Source organism: Ambystoma mexicanum, chromosome 10 (assembly GCF_040938575.1).
Source record: "Ambystoma mexicanum isolate Mex_15411 chromosome 10, UKY_AmexF1_1, whole genome shotgun sequence".
Taxonomy (NCBI): domain Eukaryota; kingdom Metazoa; phylum Chordata; class Amphibia; order Caudata; family Ambystomatidae; genus Ambystoma; species Ambystoma mexicanum.
Genome location: NC_090932.1, coordinates 272,663,835 through 272,683,704, shown reverse-complemented (window position 1 = coordinate 272,683,704; position 19,870 = coordinate 272,663,835). Strand labels below are relative to the sequence as shown.

At 42.7% G+C, this 19,870-nt stretch overlaps 1 protein-coding gene across 4 annotated transcripts in view; it reads left to right on the top strand.

Annotated features, from left to right (window-relative positions):
* Positions 1-19,870, top strand: part of YEATS2 (YEATS domain containing 2) — a 1,971,885-nt gene that overhangs the window by 649,806 nt on the left and 1,302,209 nt on the right. For all 4 annotated transcript variants that reach the window (XM_069617830.1, XM_069617832.1, XM_069617831.1 and 1 more), the window contains one exon: positions 18,062-18,301. In XM_069617830.1, coding sequence (XP_069473931.1) covers positions 18,062-18,301 — 240 coding nt within the window. The remainder of the gene's footprint in view (positions 1-18,061; positions 18,302-19,870) is intronic.

Sequence of the window (19,870 nt, the reverse complement as noted above, 5' to 3'; positions counted from 1 at the left end):
TCCCTTTTATATACATACCTCCTTTACACATTTTATTGTACAAGAGATGGAGCAGGCATTAGGTTTTGTTCGCATAGGCCATTTTAATTTGACAGACACGACTAAGACTGTTTTGTTTATTATTTGATGGTCGAGACCACACCCATCCTAGTCATAGGGCAACCTAGGAGTTTTTCCAAACCCCACAAAGTTATTAAAGCTTTCACAAATCGTATCTTTTGTGTCAGTGTCATATTTGTGATACCATGCCTCCTCTAAAGTGCCTAGAAGGAAGCCTACTAAAGTTGAATGTGGCAGCCCCCCAAGTTATTGGGAGGCCACCAAACATGTGTATGAATGCAGCCACATGATTGTAAGTTGACTGATGGCCCCTCCCCCAAAATAAATTCCTATAAAACTTTAGGATCTGCATCTTTAACGTGTCAAACCTGTGACGAGTCCCTAAGCACTGAAGAGGCTGCATAGGAAGCTCTGCTGTTTCTTTCATTCTTCCAAGAACTCTCTGTGATGCTCTGCCCAGTATCTGCATACACTGGACTTCTAACAACTAGCAGAAACCAAAGCACCGGCATCCCCTGCACAGTAGGCCAGAGCCCAGTCTCAAGCCTCAATCACTCCATGCTCCCATGAAAGCCTTGCTGTCCAGTCTTTGTGCTGACCAGACACTGAGGCATAATTACCAGAAATCAAGAGCATCAGTAGCTGATGAAGCCTGACATCTGTTGTTATGACCAGAAGCTAAATGCATAGCTGCAAGAAAGATACCCAAAAGTAATATTTGAATTTTGGCGTTCATCTCCGATTTTCAGATTTAAAGTTTATTTTGGATTTTTTTTTTTTTAAACAGTCCATTATAAAATGTGTTTGTTGTATTTGTTTAAACAGTAAATTAGAAATGTAATACAAGAAAAAATAATACTAATTACTTCATCACATACTGTTTCATTATTTTTTTCTACATATGCCATACAAAAGTAGGTAATTAATCTGGTGTAGAACACACATACCTTTCTTCTTCTCGTAAATATCTAAAACGTCCTGTCCTAGCAGAGGTAATGCAACAAAAAAACAAGTGAACAACTTAGTGGAGCTAAGCTCACAGTTCCAATGTTTTGTTAATGAAGCTATCTGAAGTCGGTTGGGCCAGACATTAAACAATATACTCCTCTTTCATGGATTTTCAAACCAGTTATTATAGATGAAACTGTGTAGAGCAGGGGTTCTAGACAATGAGCACTCCAGTGCTGGGCTTTGCTTTTATGTGGTAGTCTCGTTTCAAGGTCACAGATAAGGAGAGATAAACCTGATACCTCCAGTAGACAAATTGGGAAAAAGGATCCTGGTTACCTTGCAGCTAAATGGTTGTTTGGATGAGCCTTTAATAAGGTTATGACGCTCTTTGCTGTGCAAATTGTTATTATTTGTAGTGTAGACAAAGTTGTCTAGAAAAGGTGGTCAGCCGACACGTGTTTCAACCCATACTGGTCTTTCTCAAGTCAAGTCTGATATTTGGGGGAGGGTGATCTCCGATTGAAGAATTGTAAGGCCGGATGGCACAGGTCTGACGTGGTCAGCATATATTCATGAGGCTGTTGCCTGTTGTTCATGAAGGGTAGAATGGCTGTGAAGTCCTGGCCCTCCTGGGCTCATTCAAACAACCCTTTAGCTTCAAGGAAACCAGGATCCTTTTTCACAGTTATTATAGATGTCAAAAGAATATTTTGACTCAATTTCTAGGTATTGCCGAATGGATTTCTTAATCTTTTTCCATGTTCATCCTTTGTATATTTTTTGTCTCCGATTAGCTTGAGCTCAACAAATTTCTATCGATTTCCATGACAGTAAGCTGGTCATAAAATATCTGTAAAAGATTCACAGATGCCAATTCTTCACAAGCATGAGGTCTGGCATGGATTCACATGCTCATGAATATTACCCGCCGTCTGGCTTGGAATCCTCGGTAAAAGAAAAAACAGTTTCACTTTAGCTTTAAAACTGTATTTCTCCTCTAAACCAATCCCTGTCCTCTGGGTCATACTGCCCCCATTCAATGACAGTCCGCTCCCTAAGCTCCACCGCGGTGGCAATCTTCACATTTTTACTGCACACTTCAGTGTTGGGAGTCCTCAAGTTGCTCTCCGAGCTAATTTCGTGTTTTTTCGTATATTTTTTGCAAATTAGTTAGAATTTGACCGATTTTTGCTTTATCATCTCTGACGAAAGATAGAGACCAGCAGCGGGCTCCGCGACCGGTGAAGATCTTCAGCCATCGTCGGATCATCAAAGTTTTGAGAAGGCCTGGCCTTGGGACCTACTTCGTACCCTTTCAGCATGGCTGAGAAGGAATGTTGCAGCCTCTTCAAGCACTGCGCAAAGTGTGGTTTAAGACATTTCTTCATGGAAGATCGACACCATAAATGCTTGTACTGCCTGCATCCGGACCACGATGCGGAGGGATGCAAGGTGCGCCATGGTTTCTCGAAGAAAACCAAAAAAGACTGATACAGCAGACTGTCAGCGTGGCTCAAATCGAGCAAGGCCTCTGACGCAGCCTCTGGGCAGGGTCAAGCCTCATCCAGGATTGGCCAGTCTGAGGAGCGTTCTCCCTATGGGAGTAAGTCGCTACCCTTTGAGGATGCCCCATGCACGGGATCTAAGAGAAGGTCAAGTTTTGCGACGCTAGCTCCGCCGGGTTCGCCGCTGATGCGGGTCCCGATTCGGGCAAAATGCGTTTGCCATCATCCTCCACGGTGAGCCTGCCAACGAAAGGAGCATCTTCGAAGAGAAAATCGCTAACCCTGTTCAGACTCTGTGTTTCCACGGATAGTCCAACAAGGGAAAAGTCTGTGGAGGACTCGTCGAAGCCAGCTAAGGCTTCAACCAAGACCAAGTAAACAGTCGACGACGGCAGACACAAGCACTTTGTTGTCTAAGTCAACGATGTCCACCATAGCTCTGAAAGAGAGCAGGTCCAGGAAAGAAGGGGCAGCCACCCTGCGGGTGTCCTTGCCCCGAAGGCGAGATACCGCTGCGGAAGCAGCAGCGAAGGAACCTGCGCCAGGGAGCTACTACTGCTCATTATTGATTTTCACAATAGTAAGAAAATTGGGTTCATCGTGAGACAGCCAGGTTCCAGACAATATTTTGACATGGCACGGTTGATCTGTGCCGTTTTGATAGCTGCAATATTAGTATGTACCCTCAGTCCAAATGATCACTTAATCTGATCCCTAAGTATGGAAAATGTTTGACCTGGGTGAACTTGCTTTCTTCAGTGAATATAGAAGAATGTTTTCTATGAAAAGACCAATACACATTACGTTGGATTTTGCTGAATTCATAGAGCGATCATTCTCATCCATAAACTCCACATGACAATTCACTAAAACCTGTAAAGCTGTGGGTGTACAGGCGGTCAAGACTACATCACCTTCATAAGCTAGTACACTTATGTTCTTATCAGCAATTCTCTGCACATCAGTCATTTGTCTAACTCGCTTGGAAGAGCATTAACAAAAAGGTTACCGCGAAGTACACCGAAGTACTGTTTGCTGTGGGCGTGTGCGCTATCCTCTTTCTTGCTGCTGCTGCGGATTACACTGCTTCTTGGAGACCGCGGCTTGGCCCTACACCATCGGAACACCGGAAGTGCTCAGGACGTCTGAGGCGGCAACACCTGGTTGCCTGGACTTGCTCTGACTTCCTCTCAAGGTGTGTCCTCTATTTTGGATACCGCCCCTTCTGGCTGCACCGCCCCCTCTGCAAGAACTAATATCAGAGCCCTCGCGCATCCGCACCGCGCACCGCAAAGTACACCGAAGTAGTGTTTGCTGCGGGCGTGTGCGCTATCCTCTTTCTTGCTGCTGCTGCGGATTACACTGCTTCTTGGAGACCGCGGCTTGGCCCTACACCAACGGAACTCCGGAAGCGCTCAGGACGTCTGAGGCAGCAACACCTGGTTGCCTGGACTTGCTCGGACTTCCTCTCAAGGTGAATATCCATTGCGTGGACTTTCGTAGCATATTCCTCTAAACTACAAACTTTAAGAACGAGACATTTGCATGCTGTGCCCACGTGACAGCTACAGTGTGTTAAGACACGTAGTCATCGTGTCAGTTATAGTGGGTTAAGTTACGTATTCACCATTGTATTGTTCCCACGCTTTGTAGTTAATTCAAAACCAGGTTCGCGTTGCTTATGCGTAACGATTTTGTTTGACTTACTAGTGTATATTGCTTGTGCCGCTCTAGTGTTTTTTTTATTGCTCATTCATTCTATTTCTCTCTGCTCCCCTCCCAAAGGAGCAGCAGGGCCCCTTACTTGTTAGCTAACGCCTTCTTTGGACGCGGTAGGGGGAACATTCCTGTTGAAAACAGGGACTCAATTGCCTATTTTTTTCTGAGCAATAGACTCGACTTAATCGAGCGAAAGCGGTGTTATTTTCCTTCCTCACTGTTGCCTAAAAGCACTGATCTTTTGCACGCTTCTAGTGTCCACTATATGGAATCGGTTCTCAGAACCGGCAAAAAGAGGAAGGTGGGGCCCGCAAAAATGCTTTCAACAGATTCTCCAAAAAATGTAAATAAAAAAAAAAAGATTAGACCTTCTGCCTCGCTGAATTGGAAACCTTCCTTCTTATCTATGTCAAGTCACGCTGAGGAAATAGATGAGAAGACTTCTATGCCTGAAAGCAAAGCTGAGACATCCAGCCCAAAAGAAATATGTTCCTTAAAAAAAGTTAATGAAGATCTTACGAACGATCCATTTGCTGCTGATGAACACACACTTAATGTGCAAAAAATCATCGATGACATACATGAAAACAAGTATCTTCCTATTTCCGACATATCCTTGCTTGCTCCAGTGATTATGACGGATTTAGATAAAAAGAATTAGGATATCGCTCGGGCCCTCCACTCCGGTTTCTACACATGGTATGCTTATGGAGCATGTACATTTCCATAAATCATGGGTTAACGATGCAAATCATCCATGTATTGGGAATGTAAACATAGTTGCGAGCTGCAAACAAATGCCCACGACCAGTTCACCAACTATGAATTATATTTATAAAACAAACACACAGAATGAATCCCTCGAACAGAGAAACGTGAATACTTCTGTTCCAGTCCTTAACTTTTCCAATCTACCAGACTTGCCTTTATCACAAGAAATACCTTTAGACGAAAGGCCTGAGCAGAAGATCGATGATCTTCCCATTTTTACAAGAATTCTAAATGTACTCGATCGAGGGCACGAATATTCCCATCTGCTCCTGCAAGAGATCAAAAAAGATCTTGTGACAAAGACCACACAATTAGCAAAAATTGAGGGTTACATTTTGGCACAAGAAGCATGGCACACCTTTCACTCTAGTTTAGTTTATTTGTATAGCGCTGCCAGGCCCTCGGGCATCCAGGCGCTTGTAGTGGTTAGAACATAGTAATATATTACAACACGGTCAATAGGAAAACAATACAGATACTATAGACATTGTGAACGCAGTTTCTGGTAATGTACATGGTAAGGCATAATTTACAAGTATTGAGGAACATAGTAGTGTAGTTTAGTTTATTATTTGTATAGCGCCGCCTGGCCCAGGGGCATCCAGGCGCTTGGTACCGTTACAATTCCAACACCAATATGTTACATCATACAGTTTAGTTAGTTCTTGTAATACAGTTATAGGTAATATACATATCATACATATTTACACGGGTTATGCAGGCAGTGCATGCGTTAGCCGGAAGAGTTAGTGTTTTGGAGTTCTTTGGACAGAATCCAGGTTTTGGCCGTGAGTCTGAATCGGTGATAGGATGGTTCGGATCTGAGATCGACTGGTAGTGAGTTCCAAAGTTTAGCGGCAAGCACAGGGAAGCTGGTGCCTCCTGCTTTTTGGAGCTTAAATCTGGGGATGTTGAGGCAGTGTGTTTGTCCTGATCTGGTTGGGCGAGATGAGGTATGGTGCGTGAAGTTGTCTGAGAGATATCTAGGTGCTTGGTTAGATAGGCATTTATGTGTGAGAGAGAGTGTTTTATATTCGATTCTCTGAGGTATGGATAGCCAGTGGCAGGAACGTCTGGCGTCAGAAATGTGTTCGTGTTTGGATATGTTGATAGCTGTTCTTGGAGCGTTGTTTTGAATAACTTGCAACTTGTTAATATTCTTTTGGCTAGTACCCAGGTATAGGGCGTTGCAGTAATCTGTTTTGGAGAGTACTAGTGCTCTAGCTAATGTGGTGCAGTTGGGGGTCGAGAGATATGGTCTGCTAGCGTTGATGAGCTTACAAGTGTAAGCGGTGGCGGATGAGATGGCGTTGATTTGTCTTGTCCGTGTAAGGGAGGAGTCAAGGTAGATCCCAAGAGTTTTGACATTGTTGGAGACTGTGATGCTGTTTCCGTCAATGGTAAATGTCTGGTAGAGTTTGTCAAGTTTGTTGAGTCTGGATTGGGTGCCTAGGAGAAGTAGCTCGGTCTTGTCGTCGTTGAGGCAGAGTCCATGTTTAGCCATCCATTCCTGGATGATGGAATAGATGTTGTTGAGTACTGTGGTGTCAGTGGCATAGTCGCCTGTCGGAGGGATGAGTATTTGGGTTTCATCTGCGTAGTTCATGTAGATGACGCCCAAACGGTCCAGGATGTCGAAAAGAGGTTTAGTGAACACATTGTATAATGTGGGGGAAACGCAGGAGCCCTGGGGGATGCCACATGTGACGGGGGCTGGTTCGGCTGAGGCTGTGGGAGCAAAGACCCTCATAGATCTGTTGTTCAGGAAGGACTGAATCCAGGCATTGGCTTTTTCAGAGAAATTAGCTGCTGAGGATAGGTATTTACAGAGAATGTCGTGATTTACCAGGTCGAAGGCGGCCGACCGGTCGAGGAGGAGCAAGAGGGCAAGTTTGCCGTTGTCTTTGAGATTGTCCATTTGTGTTTTGAGATCAATCAGGGCTGTCTCAGTGCCGTGCCTGGGGCGTAAGCCTGACTGTCTTAGTCCAAGTAAGTTGTTTTTCTCTAAGTGGTTCTGGATCTGAAGGTAGGCAGCTCTGTCGAGGATTTTTAGGAGGAAGGGCACAGTGGTGATAGGTCTGTAGTTCGTGGGGACACTGGGGACGAGCGGGGGTTTCTTGAGAAGAGGTAGGACCCAGGAGTCCTTTAGGTTGTTGGGTACTGTACTGGAGATGAAGGATGAGTTTATGAGAGATGTGATGAAGAGGGCGAGATGTTTGGCCGCTTCTTTGATGACTGGCACGGGACAGATGTCACCTTGGCATTTGGAGGGTTTTAGAGAGTTAATTATGTCTTCAACTTCTTTGGTGGTGATGGTCGAGAATTGGAATCGGTTGTTGGCGTCCAATCGTGAGGAGGGGGAGGGAAGGATCGGGTTCTCTGTGAGGGTGAGACTTTCTTTCTTTGCCTCAATTTTGGCTTGTAACATAGCAATTTTGCCAAGGAGTGCTTCTTGTATGTTAGTGCACCAGGAGATATCTTTGATGCAAGTGTCTGGGGTGAGAGATGGGGACTCGAGGTCTCTTAGGATATTAAAGAGCTCTTTGGTGTTGGATTGGGCATTGCAGATTCGCTCATTGTACATGTTTTTTTTAGTTTGGATAATTGCTGCCTTGTAGGTATTGGAGGCTAGGATATAGGAGGTTTTATTGTTGGCTGAGGGTGACTGTTTCCACGCTATTTCCGCTTGTCTTTTGATTTTACTGAGAGTTTTTAGTTCGGCGGTGAACCAAGAGTTGAGATGGGCCCGTGGTTTGGCTTTTCGTAGTTTGAGTGGTGCTACAGTGTTTATGGCCTTGAGAATAGTTGAGTTATAGAGGTCTACTAGTTCAGTGGGGTTGGTGATTATGGGTGAGAAGTCGATGATGGGTTGGAGTAGAGGGAGGAGTTTGTCGACTGTGATATTTTTGCTGTTTCTAGTGAGTGTGGGTGGAGCGTTCGGGAGGGGTGCAGATTTTTGTATGTCTTTATCAGTGGTGAATGTGATGAGGTGGTGGTCAGTCCAGGCGCATGATGTATTGGAGAGGATAGTGGTATTGCAATTGAGGTCTGCTATCCAATCGAGAGTGCGGCTGGGTTGAGTGATGTGATGGGTGAAGCCTAATTCTGATATGGTGTTAGCAATGGTACTTGCTATGTTATCCTTCTTGTCATTGAGTCCGAGATTGAAGTGCCCAAGAATAAGTAATCGTGAATTAGGTTTGGTGTTGTTGGAGAGCAGGAGAGGTATGTCTTGATTGAATGAGGATATGTGGCCCGGCGGCCTGTAGATAAGATGGGTGGTGATTGTGCTTGTGTTGGATGTGGAAAATTTAATGGGGAGTCTTTCCACAGATGGAAGTGATTGATTTTGTATGTGTTTTATGGTAAGGGAGCTTTTTGCAATAATGGCAACACCGCCACCTTTGGAAGTTTGTCTGTCTGCGCGGTAGATGGTGTAATCATTGGGGATGGCTAGTGCGGGGCCTGATGAAGCGTGGACCCAGGTCTCGGTGATAGCTATGAGGTCTAGGTCATTGAGAGAAATGATGTCGGCTATGTCTAGGGCATGTGCGGCTAAAGATCTAGCGTTGATGAGTGCGCCTTTGATTGTTTCGGTGGTCGCTTGGTGTGGTTTTTTATTGAGTGTGCAGGGTGAGGAGGTATTTGGTTGGGGGGTATTCTGTTTGGGAGATGCTGAAGGGCGTATGATGTGATTAGCTGGTATGGGTTTGGTTTTACTTTTTCTTGGTCTTGCGTTAGGAGTGGTCAGGGATATGTGTGTCCTGGATCTGAGGCGGTCGAATCTGATTGTGCCTGTGCTGGGATAGGAATTCCTAGTAGTGTTGTTCTTAAAGGTGTGAATGCAAGGGCTGGTGGCACTCATGGTTTTGTGGGTGCTGCAGGTGTCTACCAGGGGGTGAGATTCGGTAAGGGCTGGCTGTAATGGTGTGGTGTTGGGTAAGAATGGAGTGGGACAGGGGATGGGGCGGTGTCTCGGGCATGCTGGCCTGCTAAGACCATTGGGGTGTGAGATGAAATGAGATCCTGTGCAGGGTAGGTCAATGGGTACTAAGCAGAAGGGAAACATGATGGCAATAGTCCAGGTTAGCATAGCTATTGTTGCCTGGGTGATGGTGTGGCTGATAGGATGCTGAATCCTTAGGGGCATAGAGTCCAAGTGCTGGAGCAGAGGCAGACTTAGTGCTGTTAGGCTAGTGCTGCAGGAGCTGCGGGCTTAGTATTACACTACTGTGTTGCGGTACTGCATACGAGATTGGGCACAGTGGCACAGTTGTCAATATTAGAGTGGGAGAAAAGCAATCTTGGAGCTGCAATACAGAGTCTACAGATACTACAAGCAATACAGTGTCTATAGATACAACAAGCAATACAGTGTCTATAGATACAACATGCGATAACAGGCGCGGGGGTCAGTACAGTTGTCAATATGCAGGTGTAAGGCAATCTTGGAACTGCAATACAGTGTTTACAGGAACTCTAAGTAATAGTGTCTGCAGATACTACGTACGATAGCAGGCGCGGGGTCAATAGATATTTCAATATGCCAAATTAGGGTACTGCATGCCGTATCAAGCGCACTGGTCAATGTAGTTGGTACTAAGCAAGTATAAGGCAGTCTTAAGGCTTCAAGACAGTTGTAGGATATTATGTGCATCAGTATAGTTGTCAGTATGCAGAGGTAGGGGCAAGCTAGGGTCTGTGAGCTAGTGTCGGGCTGCTGTCTGCAGAGTCGTGCGCGGTGTCATAGTGCAGCGTTAGTGTGCTGATACAAAACCAGGATTAGGACTTTGGGATAGTAGTTGGTACTGGGTGCATTAAGCTGTGTGGGAGTGGTAAGGCGTGGGTGGCTAGTGTGAGGGCAGGTTAGGCGCTGGCCCAGAATCGATTCGGTGATCGGTAGCAGGAGGGTGAGCGGTGCTCGCGACTGTCGCGTGAGGAGGTGAGTGGGGAAGTTGCAGCACTGAGGGTGTGAATGTGAGGCGGAGGCTTCACTAGCAGAGTGCAGACAGTGGGTCTAGTGATGTTAGCGTCGCATTTGGTTCAAAGGTAATGTGTGTACGGGCTTGTAGCAAAGCAAACATTCAGAGCTAGCTGTAATTAGAGTCGGCATAACATTTTGTTAAACATCACATTTAAGCGTTGACAAAGTTAATTTGTGCCGCAGCATTTTGGAGGTGTCTGGGCCGTGAGGCGGTGGCCAAACAGAAGGGTGGCACAGTTAATATCGGTGAGCACAGTACCTTGAGTATCTGCAGAGCGGAGGGATTGTGTTCCGGGCCGGAGGCAGATGATATGCTTGGCAGGCTCGTGAGGTCGGTTGCACTGGAGAGGGCAATGAGAGGGGCAAGAGAGCCGAGCAGACTAAGCGACCTGGGGCAGCTTGCAGCGCGGCACGCTCGGTCAGCTCAGTCAGCAGTGCCTTATTTCAGTGCCTTATTTCAGTGCCTTATTTCAGTGCCTTATTTCAGTGCCTTATTTCAGTGCCTTATTTCAGTGCCTTATTTCAGTGCCTTATTTCAGTGCCTTATTTCAGTGCCTTATTTCAGTGCCTTATTTCAGTGCCTTGGTTCTGGGCCGGCGTTCGCCAGCCGGCGATTGCGATTGGTTGTTATGGCTGCTGGTAGGCAATCCAGAAGCAGGCTGCAGACGAAGGGAAAAATGCTCAGAGGTGGGTCCTCAGAGCGGGGCGGCCATCTTGGGACGGATGCGGCCCACGTTGGAGGTAATGGCGAATTTCAGGCGTTTTTCGATCTGGTGTTTAAAGTCGCATTTAGCAGGGAGCTGAATGCTAAATGGTAGTTGGATATCTGGCTGCTAAATATTGGGCAGATATTTGTGGGAAGGCGGCGTTGTTGCAAAGTGCACAGGACTGAATCTAATTAAGCATGCAGCTTACCTAGGAATGCCCCCATGCTCTCATGTGGAAGAAGCTGCTCCTGCAGCACGAGGGACGTGGCTAGAGCTCCTGCTCTGCTGGCGTGGAAGATCGCTGATTGCCACGTTAGAACAGCTTCATTATTAAAAAATTATCTGTTTCATTCTAGAGGCAATATGGAAAAAAAGAAGCTGGTTCGCAAACTACAAATGAGCCATTTCTGTATCATGGAATTCCAACTACATTTGCACAAATACTTAGTGGTAAAGAAAACTCAGGAGTGGGCATTTCATCCCTTGCAGATAATGTAAAAATGGGCTATCTAGACATTGCAAAGTTGCAACACGATAGACTACCACAAGTTGAAAAAACACTGGCTCAAATGGAACCGAAAGATAAAATTCGAGAAATGGTCATAACTGAGGAAGCTACCGCCGTGAACACAAGTGGGATTGTATCCACTCCTGATAGTCCCTCGACTCTGATAAAACTAATCGGAAAGGACAAAAGTAACGATTCGCAACAAGATAGTTCAAGTGCAAAGGAAAATCACTATTTCTTATCAAGGGGATCTAAGAAAAAGCATCTTAAAGCCCTAAAAAGAAGGCACAAGAACAAAGCTATCTTTATGCATGGAGAGAAAAAAATGCATGAATTGGCGTATGAACTTGCGCAAGATGCTGCAGTACAAACATTTCCAAGCAAAATAACATTTGTAGCTCCCTCAGAACAAAATTTGAATTGAAATGAATTAAATGAGGAGAGCAAAACAGCACTGCAACTTAGCTCACCAACTATACAAGTAATCGCTTCAAAAAAGGCGACGAATACAAATGAAAAACAAAACTTGAATCTGGGAGCTGTAAATAGTGAGGTCAGCGAGAAAGATGGAAAACACCATACGAAATCAGATTTAAGTATGTCTACGAAAAAAAGATCCAACCTCACCTAACTCGATTTTTCACAGACATTTCTACAAAGAAAACTGATGGTTTAAAAAAAATCGGGGAAATAAGTGGCAATGAAGGTTGCCCACGTGAGTCACCAATTCTATGCGCGCAAGATGAACAACGGTTAAAGGCTGAGACAACCAAGCAAGTATTAGAAAAAGTAGCATCACTTCTGGAAGCAATTCCCAAAGAAGGCGAAGGACATTCATATTAAACAAGGATACATTGGAAACCAAAATCAACGTAGGAAGGATCAGGGTCAAAATTTGATTACACCCTTATCTTCTTCCCGCGGCGAAGTGGATGGACCCTCGGAGATCGTTCCAAAATCAAACACCACGCATGGAACTGCGACATCTACAAAAGTTCCACACCAAGTCTGTGGAAGTGCTACTGAAGCAGAAGAAGAGGAACTTGTTGGCATTAAAAAGCTATTAGAGACTACCCTTGAAGATACACTTAAGGATACTCTTCAACAGTTTCAGAACATACCTTGTGAAATGAAGAACATAATTGGTTGGAAAAGTGATAATAAGATCAATGGCACGGCTTGTATCAATCTATCTTATTTAATGAATTCACTTTATAAGATTCCATCACTTAGAAGTCTGGTTAACAATGACATTGAGTGGATTAGATTACCCAATGAGAACAATAACAGAATGTTGTCCAGAATGCTTTCACCCATTATCGCGAAACTGATTTGGGCGCACCAGGCCGACCTTCTGATTTTAGGTCTTGAAATGGTTGGATTCCCCCAACTAAAAACAGCAATGGACTTTTTGGAATTTCAACCTCCTCCTCTGAAAGTGAATGGTGATCTCATTCCTTCCACGCAAGGCCCAAACGATCATAATAAAAATATGATGGAACAACTTTCTGCCCTTACAAACGCCCTAAATGGGCTTAAATGGCTTGAACCTCTGATCAAAACAGCAGTTAATACCACCAACTCCACGTCCGAATCATAAATTCATGACCTTACCATCGTGTCGTGGAACTGCTGTGGCTTCTGTAATTTGGTAAAATGGAGAGATAGTGTAAAAACAGAAAACTTGCCCAACATATTACTTATACAGGAGAGCATGGCATTAAAGTGTGTAGAATTGGATGGTTTTTTTGTATGCTTTCATCATGCTAACAAAGGTTCAGAAGGTAGACCTACAGGGGGGTTGATGATCCTGCTTGATATAAGGTTAAAATTCACTCTTAATAATGTTTACAAATGTGATTTGTGTCTAATTTATGATATCACTTTTGATGGGAATCGGAAAGAAAATATTCTCTTAATTTCACTTTATTGGAACCCCATGCAATATTCCATTGAAACTGCGGGTGAACTATTTGATGAAATCCTTAATGAGGCTCTTAATAAAGCTCCTGATGCTGAAATCCTCATTGGAGGTGATTTTAACTCGGCATTTGGATCCAACCCATTCTGTATGGGTTCTAATTTGTCTTATTTACATGCCTCTCTACAGAAAGGGAATGCGTGGAGAAATTTTCTTAAAGCATGGAACATTGTTCTAACATCCCCAGCAGACACTCATAAGAGGTTTACTTGGAAACGGTGCACTGCTCAGTCTTGGATTGATCATATGTTTTCCACCGTACAACTTTCTGGCAGACTGTCCAAGGTCGATACCATCATGTCTAATTTGGGGGACCATTTAATGTTAACAACTTCCATTCTAAAATCACCGAGTGAACCCCAGCTAATACCCATTCAATGTAACAGACTATGCTGTTCAATCAATTGGTCTCCATCAACCTGCAGGAAACTTACAGCGTTAGTAAATAGAGATTTTTGGTCTTGTATAAGTGGAGATCCTGTTGACTTTTCTATAATTCTACAGTGGAACTTGGACACGATTGCCAAACACTTGTGTGATAACTCTAAAAAAGTGATTGGGCAAGATGTTGAGAAAGATGATCGAAGAGCATTTGACATTACGGTAGCCTTGCTAAAAAAGAAAAAAAAATGGGGAGTTGCGTGTGGCAAGGAAGTCAAGGACGAATTTGCTCAATCCTGAATATATCCTTCTAAAAAAAACTATCATAGTTAAAAGTTACTTAAGGAGACCAGGATTTTATATAAAATACGGCAAAATCAAAGAATTGTCAACTTAATATGTCACCGTAAATCTAAAGAGATCTGGAGAACTGTAAGATCAATTGATAAAGTAACCTCACGTGAATTTGACTCTTGTATAGACAGTACAACTTGGTTTTCTTTATTTCTTTGCAAATATGCACTCCCTTAAGAATTCACTTCTTTTGAACAGCTTCCCGAATGTCATCTAATCCTGGATTGTTGCCCTTGAGACAAGTCAGATATCCTTGCTGCAATTCAGAAACTAAAAGGGTCCAAATGTGCTGGTCCTGATGGACTACCCCCGTGTTTAATTAAGGATGATCCGCTTTTCTGGGCTACCATCTTCATGAGCATGTTTCAAGAAATATTTCGGTTAAAAAAAATCCCCAGTTCTTGGCTCACATCAATTATCATTCCGCTTCATAAAAAAGGTTCAATTACATATCCCAAGAACTATAGACCGGTCGCGATCATTGATGTTGCAGCCAAGATTTTTGCTTCATTGATCCTACAAGAATTAGAAAGTTTTGCACGGTCAAATAACTCTTTGCCGATCTCAAGTCGGCTTTCGTAAAGGGATGGTTACTCCCCTCAATGCGTGTATCTTGGCACATATTGCACATGCCACCAGTCCTGCTAACAGCCCTATATTTGTTGCCTCTCTGGATTTAAAAGCGGCATTTGATTGTGTGATTAGAGGCAAACTCTGGGGGAAACTCCATAAGTCCAATCTCCCTCAATATCTTATCACACTTATTCAAATGCTTCATTCTCAAACAAATTTTAAAGTCAGAATTGACAGATTGGGCTCTCTAACACAGGCTATTCCATGTTTCACAGGAGTAAAACAGGGTTGCAACCTTGCAGCCATTCTGTTTAACTTTTATCTTTCTGATATAGAGGACATTTGGAATACAGACAAATCTTTTGCAATTAGACTTGGCGATTTTTTTTTGTCATGGTTAGCATACGCAGATGACATTCTGCTCTTCGATCGTACCCAAGTTGGGCTTCAATCTAAATTAGAAAGCTTCATGTATTATTGCAAGAGAAACAATTTGACTGTTAATCCCCAAAAGTCTAATATAATCATATTTTCAAACAAAAAGAAGGTACGTCAATTTGTATGGAAATTTGACACCTCACCCATTTCAATTTCCATTAAACTACCTTACTTGGGGGCTCATACTATCTAAGAATACGACGTATAAACAATTGAAGGATCTTTTCCTAGTCAAATCTGTACCCCTAAAATGCCAAATGAAGATTCTGTTACATAAAATTTGTAACTTTTCCTTAACGCCTCTCCTAGAATTTTATTTGAAAAAAGTAGAGGCTATTCTGTTATATGGAGTCGAGCTTTTTCTTTATGATTTGGATCCTTTTTTAGATCAACTTCAAGGACAAATCTGGAAATATACATTAGGGCTCCACTCTACAATGTCAAACGCCATCATTAGACATGAATTTGGCCTCACTTCGCTTTCTGCGAGATATAATTGGCGTTTGTTGTTGAATTTTGCAAAAATATTGTTTCCGCCCAGAAATTCTTTATACATAGACCTCAATCAAATGCTAAGGAGGAATAACATCCGTTCAATGAATCAATTTAAAGTACAAGTGTTTCTGGTGATGGAAAAGATCAACATCCCTGTTACAGACCTGGAGTTTTGTCAGGAAAAAATCAAGAAAAAATTATTCCAACATGATTGGGCAGAAACCTGTACGCAGATAGCAAGTTATACTTCGTTTGCAGATTATAGTAAATTTGTCCATCGGCAAGTACCTCGTATGTCGTATTTAACACTATGTCCTTGTTCCAAAATTCACCGAACCTTTATGAGATTCCGTTTTGATCTTTTCCATACACGAGTTAGAAAAAAACATTGGCTCAAACTGACTTTAGATCAGATCGATGAACTATGTCGCTTTTGCAATCACGCACCAGAAACTTTAAAACATCTTTTCCTCTATTGCCCTCACTTCGAAAGCAAACGTTGCAACATGATGAATTCTTTTAGACAAGCTAATACATATACAGCTAGAGAATGGATCTGGACAAGTTGTATGTGGGGTTCCACAAACTCATCAATAATCAAAACAGCAAAATTGTTGAAGATCATTGAGAGTGAAATCGAAAGAGTCGTGTAATTATGGTATTTCTCAGTCTATTAGTTAAGGTGATACGGTTTTGTTGATTTTATTCTCATGCTATGTTTTTATGTTTAAATGTTTTTATGTTTTGTTTTTCCGTAACTAAACAATGTAACTTATTTGTGAATGTAACTTAAGAGCGAAATATTTATAAAGGTCTTTTTTTGACTAAAAACAAAGATTTTATAATAAAAAAAAAGTTAAATAACTAGTGCAAGGACTCAGCCCTGCCTGACCATATGAGTTGACGGAAATTCGGGTGCCAAATTACCAGCTTTATCATAGCGAATGCTTGCTGTGAGATCTTTGTGAAAGGAAGGCAATAGAGATATTAACGGGTGCAGCAGTCCCACTGTTTTCAGCCATTTCCATAAATTCTTCTGATTAATGTGATCAAATGCTGAACTCTGGTTCCTAACACCTAGAAAAAAGGGAGTCTTATAGCCAATGGTGTATTTATCGAGTATTAGCCGAAGGTGGTCCCTACACCTTCTTGAAACCCATATTGTTGTTCCGAAATAATATTGTTTACTTTGGTCAATTCAAGTATTCAGTTGTATATTGTACCATACCATTTTGGAGTATAATCAATAACAAATATGGGATGATAGCAACTGGTGTCTAACCTATCCCCTTTCTTAAAGAAGAGCAAAATAATTGCCCTTCTCCAACTCACCAGGAATTGACCCTTTTGAGAAATTGCACTAAACATTTTAGTGAATACTGGTAGCCCTATGGCAAAATTGTATTTAAAACCATCTATTGGAATCATATCGGTCCCCATAAGCTATTGTAATAAGATCTAGCTAAGCTTTAGTATTTATGACACCAATGCCCATATTATCTTCGTGATCTAATCCACCGATTGATTGTAATGGAATCCGAACAGAAGAAATAGAACAGAAGGACTGAGGATTATACAATTGAATGAAGTGTGTAACCCAATGAAGTGGAGAGTACGTCATGTCGTCAGATTTATTTCATGTTTGGGAAGCTCCTGAGTAACCTGATAAGATTTTCCAGAATTCAGCGTGGTTTGCAATGCATGCTCTAGTTTTAACTTGCTGCTGTTACATTTTCCGGGGTTATTCTCTATTTATACTTCTTTCTTAACTGTGCCATTTTGGAACTACTTCTGACACAACCTTTTAATGCTTCTATGAGCAATGTTTTCAGATATCTACATTCCTTACTACACCATCTTGGTAGATGGTTGTGCTGATAAGACACGCTGCACTTGGACGTCAGCAACTGGAAATAGAGGACTCTAGGTTGTGTCTAAGGCCTTTTCTGTCTGAGAAATTCAGATTTTAGACTAGTTTGCTATAATTACAAAAGGAAGAGGGAAGAAAGTGACACCCATTGCCGAGTTCAACCACATGCTTCTAAAGAGAATTTAAATGTGCAAACTCGGGCACACACTAAAGGCCCCATTACGAGTTTGGAAGTATTCCTTAAAGTAACAGGAAGATTTTGTATGATTCAGAGTCATGCAAACCCTTCCATTATTACCCTTTTTACAGTGCCATTGGACTACATGAGGAAATGCCATATCAATGCATTTGGTACTATCTCATGGGGTACTACTTTTCTGTGAAAAACATTTCCTCCACACACAAGCAGTCAGTTTTGAAACACAGAATTTGGCAAACTGGTAAAACATGCAGTATTCTAAAATTCTGGATGTTTTATAGTGTCAAACTCTTAATGAGGACTATTAGCTTTGATGCAGACGGGGAGATTGTTTATGTTAGGTGATGGTTCAGCCAGCACTTCTCCATTCCCCAAGCCTTGAAATAGCCTTTTGGAATGCTCCAGTGCGTATAGAAATTGTAAATACTGTGTTTCGTTCTCAAAAACAATTCCATTTGAAAATGAATGTGCTTTATACTGCTTTTAGTGGTGATGGTGGGACATAATGCGGATTAAAGAGTTTGTGGAATCAGATTAAATGTCTTTAACTTTTCCTCACGCTCAGGTTACTCGATCGGAGCCAGAGATGACCAGCCAACAACCTTTCACCCTCTGCAAGCTGTATTAGAGCGAACGCCCACCAAAATAACGTCCCCAAAAATCCGACTGGGCTCTCACAGTAATTCTGCTTTCCAGCCAATCACTGCAAGCTGTAAAATAATATCTCAGGCTCAGATTCCCAGTGCTGCAGAGTCTCCGGGGAAATCATTCCAACCCATTACCATGAGCTGCAAGATCGTTTCAGGTACGTATTCAGAGAAGCTTTACTGATGTTTAGAGTAATTATGCGCAGCCAAGGCAGTAGCATCTCAAGCACCATGTCAGGGAGCAAGGCTGTGTTAGCTCTATTTTTAGTAACACTTATTGCGTTGTGCAAAAGTTTGGCTAAGCTGCCATGCCCGCTAGCTGCTGTTACGTGTAATGCCATAATGTTTCAGTTACTTTTTTAAAATATTGTTCTAATCTCATGTTATGTAATATAATGGCAATGAAATGTTCTTTATGCGGACCATGCAACAGTAGGGTTTCTGTTTTATTTTGGCGTTCAGAGAAGTTCCTTCTGGCCGTCGATGTATTCATACTTTAATGCCACATTTTCAAATGATCAAGCTGATTGGATAATACAGTCAAGTGGACACAAGAATGAGTATCCTCCATGTATGAGAAGGGACCAAAAACCTACATTGTTGATGGGAAATGTGTGAGGTTGTTGTGGTTATCTTTCAACTTTCTCACGATTGCAGTTATCCACCTTTTTAAGCCATTTCATATTGGCATTCATGCAGCAGGTGACTATACATGAAAAGGGCACAAAGACTCATTGGTTCCGACATGTATGGAATAGAATCTGATAGTAAATTGGTTAACGTATGGTGGATAGTGTGAGAGAGATCGATAAATGTCTGAACTAAGGGGACGAAGAGGAAAGTATCTCTTTCAGGTGGATTTTGATCATGGATTTAAATAAAATGTTCATAAGTGCAAATTTACATTTGGCAGATGACCTCTTCACCCTCACCGGTGCCGCACCCCACCTGAAGGCCTATACTGGAAATGGAGACAAGACAATGAGTAGTTTCCTTTGCAAGTCCATGACAGCCCATTTTTTGTAGTCTTTATTTTTTTTTTTACTTGAAACAGGCTGTGCACTATGCTTGGACCATTAGGCAACAACAACCACCCAATTAGCATCCCAGATGTTATTCTGGAACACTGTCCTTGTTCTTCTCAACTCCTTCTTCCCTGATCAGACCCTTCTCCTCAAGTCACTTCCTACTGACAACATCCTTGTCATGCTAGGGGACTTGAACCACCCCCGGCCCTCTCCAGCCAACCTGCCTTGAACTTAACTCCATCCATGACCATCCTACCTACCGGGGGAACTCTTGACCTTGTCTTGCTCTCCAATTCACTCTCCATTGACCCCTTCCCCTCTGTTCACTCCTTTTTTCACTTTAACATCTTAGTCCCTCCTGCTACTTCTCTTCACTTCAACGACTAAGGGCAAATTCAGGCAGGACACTCGTATCCTTTACGTTAATGTGAGGACCTCTCTCCTATCTTTACCGTATTTATACCTCTTCCGGTGACTCTGCTTTCTCTGAATTTCACTATGCACTTATGACTCCATTTCTCCAACACTATACTGCTCGCACATTCACACCTTCCCATCCCAGTCCTCAGCCTTCAATCCCCTCTGAAGTTCACACCCACAAAACAAACAAGTGCAGTGACCTACGGCGCTGGCGCAAAGTAGACGCCTACCCTACTTATAACCTACAAAATTTTCTTTGCTGCTCTAACCCCTTTCAAA